This window comes from Centroberyx gerrardi, unplaced genomic scaffold (genome assembly GCF_048128805.1).
Source record: "Centroberyx gerrardi isolate f3 unplaced genomic scaffold, fCenGer3.hap1.cur.20231027 Scaffold_71, whole genome shotgun sequence".
Taxonomy (NCBI): Eukaryota; Metazoa; Chordata; class Actinopteri; order Beryciformes; family Berycidae; genus Centroberyx; species Centroberyx gerrardi.
In genome coordinates, this window is record NW_027605206.1 from 67102 (window position 1) to 73101 (window position 6000).

At 42.9% G+C, this 6000-nt stretch overlaps 1 protein-coding gene across 1 annotated transcript in view; it reads right to left on the reverse strand.

Annotated features, from left to right (window-relative positions):
* Nucleotides 1–5581, reverse strand: part of LOC144538222 (uncharacterized) — a 47516-nt gene extending 41935 nt beyond the window's left edge. The window contains exon 1 of the mRNA XM_078282314.1: nt 4143–5581. Coding sequence (XP_078138440.1) covers nt 4143–5009 — 867 coding nt within the window. The 5' untranslated portion in view covers nt 5010–5581. The remainder of the gene's footprint in view (nt 1–4142) is intronic.
* Nucleotides 5582–6000: the final 419 nt, after the last annotated feature.

Here is a 6000-nt window from a genome sequence, read left to right on the forward strand (position 1 = left end):
GAGGTTGTCCATGCAGTTTCTGTGATCGTTGTCTTACAAAATCGACAAACAGCTGAGTGCTTTTTCTTTGTGCCATTCAGAAACTCCTTGTGGTTTGAAAATCCAAACCAGATTGCTGTTAATGACAGACATTGCTGGATGCTGTTGAGCATACGGCTTTGCCGACAGTAAACAGTGTGGAGTGAAGCAAGCGAGTCAAGCAACACGCAGCAGGTAGAGTCAAGTCAGGGTCAAGTCATCCTTTTTGCAAAATAATAATAATAATAATAATAATAATCATCGTTTTATTAATCATTTTAGTCCAGGGTTGCCCCAGATATTTATAGGTGAGGCGCCACCCCCCTCCTGAAATCCCGAGCGGCTTGCCTATGCCTGGTTCAGACCCATATGCGGAATGGCCGTGAAGCGTAGCCCACTTCCTTTCAGAAGGAGCTCCGCTTGCAATCTGCAGCAATAGTTTCGGCATCTAGTCTACTTTCTCTGCATGCAAATTTCACAGGGAAACACCATGGAAATACACTGTAGATGGTCATATCTGCATCATATCAACACAGAAGCACAAATATATTAAATGATCAACTTATGCAACTGATGCAAGTTTTAAATGCAAAACATTGTAGGATGATGATCTTATGTGGTTTTGAATTATTACTTGCCTTTTGAAAATTGGGTTTGTTATTGAGATGACACAAAAATAAACAAGGCTAGATGTTTACTGCAATTATGAGAAATATATATATACCGTTACCGTCCAAATCCAATTCAAAATATAGCTGCAAGCGGCGATTGCGGGGTCCAAGCACTATTTGATTAGACAGACAGATAGACAAAACATTACAGAAGGTAGAAAGACACACACAAAAACTGACATGTTGTGAAGATCGAACATGCAGTCTAACACCGGCTTTTGTGTTGGCCCGTGACTTCTGTCAAGTTAATCTTTTCATTGCAACCACATTGCTGGAGTTGTTCACAACAGCCAAACTTTCTATTATTTGACCTTGATGACTAATGACAAGTCTGGATTTGAACCCACAACCTTCCACATAGAAAGGCTGATGCTTTACCTACTGAGCCAAACACCTGTTACAGGTTTAGTGAGGAGAAACTAACTAAAGGGAGAAGTAGTGTGATACTGCAGCCTATGATTGACAAACTGACAGTGCTAATCACTTTATAGAACATTGTAGTGCTCTCCATTAACGAAAAGGTCACATAGGCCAGAAAACTGCTGCTGCACTGCTCTCTATGGGTTGAAAGGTCTGGCCACACCCCAATCAGTGATGACATTCAGGTATTTTTCCATTGACAGATGATGTCAAACACCTGCATTGAGTTTTCTGCAGTGTGTGATTTAGTGTTGATTAACTTTTCATGAAACTTCAAAATGGTCACAGTTCATCAGGGACTTGAACTCACGACCTTGTGGAGCTGAGCTTTACCACTCTGCCAACTTCCACTTTGCTGTGTGACACAGTGGGGAAACAAAACGAAGGGACAAGTGATAGGTCACAGGTGAGAGTCCAAACCATATTGAAAGCCTCAGAAAGAATATTATAACTGTACTAGCACGCCACATGAATCAATTTACACATGGCTTTACAGACATCATCTTGACAGTCCAGACATCATTTGTCTTTAGTTTGATGAAGATTGATCAAACTATCTTGAACATATCACATTGTCAATTTATCAAACTATTTGCAGCTGCACATTTCCATCTACCGTACGCTCAGTTTTCAAGATATCATTATAATTTTTGGGCTGTTTACTAATTAAGGTATAGCGATTTTAAAAATCATGTTGTTTTTTTCCTGTAACGTACGGTTTAGGAGGACAACACTGTGGGATCACAATCAGTTTTTGCTATAAACAGAGGGGGGCGACATCAGAATTGGGGATAGGTACCAGTGTACGAAAGATTTATCTCACTTCAGCCAACATGTTCTGAAAATTTCAGGTCTCTAGGACATGCGGCTGATTTTTAACGAATTTTGGAAGCTGTGACTTTAATATCAATGAAGATTTGGTTATTATGCAATAAGCCACGCCCACTTTCATCAATAATGACCAAATTTCATGGATCGACTTGGACATCATCCTAGAACATGTGTACAATTTTTCATAAAAATCTATGCAGTCAATTATGAGATATTAAGTTTTTGCATTTGTAGCGCCCACTAGTGGTACAGCTAAAAAAAAAATGCTGGTGTGTGCTAGTGGGTGTGTTCAAGCAACACAACTCAACATGTGTTTCAAATTTTGGCTTAATTAGATGAATGGTTAATGAGTTATGGCCAATTTAGTGTTATGGCGTGTTTCGTTAAAAGTTTATTGGTCGATAAAAGCCAAACCATTTGACCTATCAATAACCTTTATACAACTTTGAAAGATGACGGTCCCAAGATTCTCCACACCAAGTTTCATGTGAATTGGATGAACGGCCTAGGAGGAGTTGCGAAAAAAGTGTTTCTTAATTAATTCAAAATGGCGGACAATGCAATATGGTGGACATTGAAAGTGATATATGGGTTGGACTCGGCACCTTCCAAAGAATCTAGGAACACAAGAATTTTCAGTCTACGACACACGGTTCAGAAGTAATTGGCCAAAACGTAAAGTTGCTTGTTATAGCGCCACCATCTGGCCAATGTGCATGGGCTGCCTTGCCTGAGTAGTGGTGGGCCGTAGGAGCCCACCTGCCAAATATGGTTACTGTAGGACTTACGGTTACTGAGCTGCAGATACTTTTAGTGGAGAAAAAGAAAAAAAGAAAGAAAGAAAGAAAGAAAGAACAATTCCAGCAAATACAATAGGGTTCCAGCACTACGTGCTTGGACCCCTAAATATACCGTGATATACATTTTAGGCCATACTGCCCAGCCCTGTGCAGGACACACAAGCAGAGGGTAAAGCGGGGAGCGTCTGAGAGACCCTTTACGATACGATAGAACTTTGTCAGATTTCCCTGAAATGTTATGCATCATAGTAGCTCCGTTTTTAAAAAAAAGAAATACACATCATACACATTGTCAAGAAATACACATCATACATTATAGAGATAGCTAGCACTAATTATAGGCATAATCTCAATCACCACATGAGGAGCATCACACCTCCGAGGCACTTCACCCCTCCGCTAACAACTTTTCTGGCGGAAACCCTGTACTCATGATTTACATTTTTTTATTCATCATTTTAAAAAATTGGTCTTGACCTCAAGACTTGAGGTCAAGACCAAGACAAGACCAGACAAATAGGTCCAAGACCAAGAATGCGACCGAGATCAGGCCCTGGAGAGACTTACAACTACAAACCACCACTGATTTCTGTGTGTCCCCCATCCTGGACCGCCCACATTCAGCACGCCGGGACACAAATTTCACCTCGGCAGATGATGATGTGTCACTGTACCTTAAGCCAGTTGTGAATTCATAACATAATTTGATGCGACAGACATCATAATATTCTGAATTACTTAAGTGATCTACAAGGAATAGGACCCAGATCTAGACACAGTCCAGACACCATGTCATTACCACATTGATTGTCATAGTAACGAGGCTGGTGTGCGCACACTGGGAATCATGTGTCAGCATCATGTTCATTATGTCATTGTTATGTTTTACTGGGAATATTAAAATTTCAGTCAAATCTGTTTTTTAAGGACAACTGACAGCAGTGTGTGTGTATATTTGTGTGTATATGTGTGTTAGTGTGTGTGTGTGTATTAGGGCTGGGCGATATGGTTGAAATCAATCTCACAATGATCATATGGATTTTTTTTATATCGATATATACATCACGATACAGCTCATGTCTGCAAAATCCCTTGTTAAATAATCAAATGAATGTTCATCCCATTGCACTGAATGGAAATCTTAGGTGTGACGTCAAACAAAACTGACATTTTCAAATAATATTCCTTAACATGTTTCATACCTCATTTTGTCAGAGCTTTTAAATAAAATGTGCTTGTTATCATCAGTTCAGACGGCAGAATTATGTCACAATATCCCAAAATCACAATGTCATCACCATATGATTCCACTGAAAGACCATAAACCAGAATACTGAATTATCGCCTGGTATTTGTGTGTAAATGTTTGTGTGTGTGTGTGTGTGTGTGTGTGTGTGTGTACCTGCAGTTCACACCAGGCCACCTCCACAGTGGTCTCGGTGTCCAGGCCTCGGTAAACCGTCTTGAAGGATCCTCGGCCGATCTCGATGTTGAACTTGAGGTAGCGTCCGTCCGGCGACGAGGCCACCGCCTGCGTCTCCTCCTCATCCCGCTCGTCCTCCTCCTCCTCCTGCTCCCTCCGCCGCACCAGCACCTCCGTCTTACTGCCAGAGTCTGACACCTCCTCCTCCTCCTCCGAGCTGCCGTCCCGATTGGCCGGAGGCTGTGGCGGTTCTAGTTGGTTACCAGTCGGCGGGTCGTCCTGTGAGGTTGTCACATTAACAGGAGGAGGAGAGCTCCAAGTATCAGGAGGAAGAGGAGGAAGAGAACAGCTACTGGTATCAGTATGATGAAGAGAAGGAGGAGGAGGAAGAGGAGGATGAAGAAGAAGAGAGCTCCCTGTATCAGGAGAAGGAATAGGAAGAGAAGAGCTGCTGGTATCAGTATGAGGAAGAGGAGGAGGAGGAGGAGAAGAAGGAGGAGCAGAGCTGGTGTTTTCCTGGGGTGATACCAGGACCGGACGCTCAGCTCTCTCCTCCTCGTCCTGCTCTCTCCTCCTCCTCTCCTTCTCCTCTTCCTCCAGTCTCTTCTTGGTTTTGTCCAAAATGTCGTCAGTCGACCAGGACAGCATTCTGTTCAGAGTACCCGCCTCCTCCTCTTCCTCCTCCTCTTCCTCGCTGTAAGCTCGTGGTTGTGGGTCCGAGTCGGCCCGGTCAGCTGTGTGTCGCTGGTTCGAGCTTCTCCTCCTGGACCCGCTGGGATCGAACCCGCGACCCGAGGAGAGTTTGGCAAAACCCAAGCCGGCCAGGCGAACGTCTGCCTGGCACATGGGTGGAAATCTACACCCTAGAATAATAATTTACACTTTACATTTTGGCATTTAGCGAGCATCCTGACTCATCTGGAATATCCCCAATTTCTGGCCAGTAGAAAAGTCAACGTTTGTGAACCCTGATCTTTTAGGCTGGTTAGCAGTTTGTTCATGTGATTTCAAACGTATTTCAGCCTTTCTTCTATTCTAAAATAAAAAAAATACTATTACATTAGCCTACATAATATTTTATTACACTTGATTAGATTAAATTAGCTTATAGGTTAGGTTAAACTATCACCATCCATGAAGCAACTAAATGCAAGTGTATTCCTGTCTAAGACGGATCAATAAATCAGGTTGAATGGAGGAGAAAAACAACACAAACCCGCACGAGCGACTTTCCCTGCCTTCCGGTTCCAATTAAACCAGTAGAACCACAATAAAACCAGTTGAAACAGCCAGAACAACCAGAAAGAGCTGCTGAAACGCAGACAGACGCAGCAGGGAGTTGAATCAGAGAGGAGAGCCGTGTTTAAAGGCACAGACGAGTGTTTTTAAGGCCACAAGTCTTTTTCTAACATTACCGATAATCATATCGATAAAAGTAGGCTAAAGCAGATCGATGCACCCGGCGGCCGGAGAAATGATCCAAGCGTCGCTCCAGAAGAGAGAAACTATCCAGCTTTTAAAAATGACACAAGGAAAAAAAAAAATAGTATTCTTCTGTCTGTCTTCTGTTTGTTAAAGGAAGTAGGAATAAAGTCAAGTTGTTTTTAATATTCCTGTCCGTTGGTTTTCAAACTGAACTGCGGAACGTCCTCGCGCTGTCAGTCTGTCTCTATCTGCAGAGAGCAGGCGGCACGAGCGCCAATCCCCGCCCACCCCGGTACCTTTAATGTCGCTTAACCTTGAGAGAGAGAGAGAGAGAGAGAGAGAGAGAGAGAGAGAGAGAGAGAGAGAGAGAGAGAGAGAGAGAGAGAGAGGGAGAGGCGGGGGGGAGTATAAT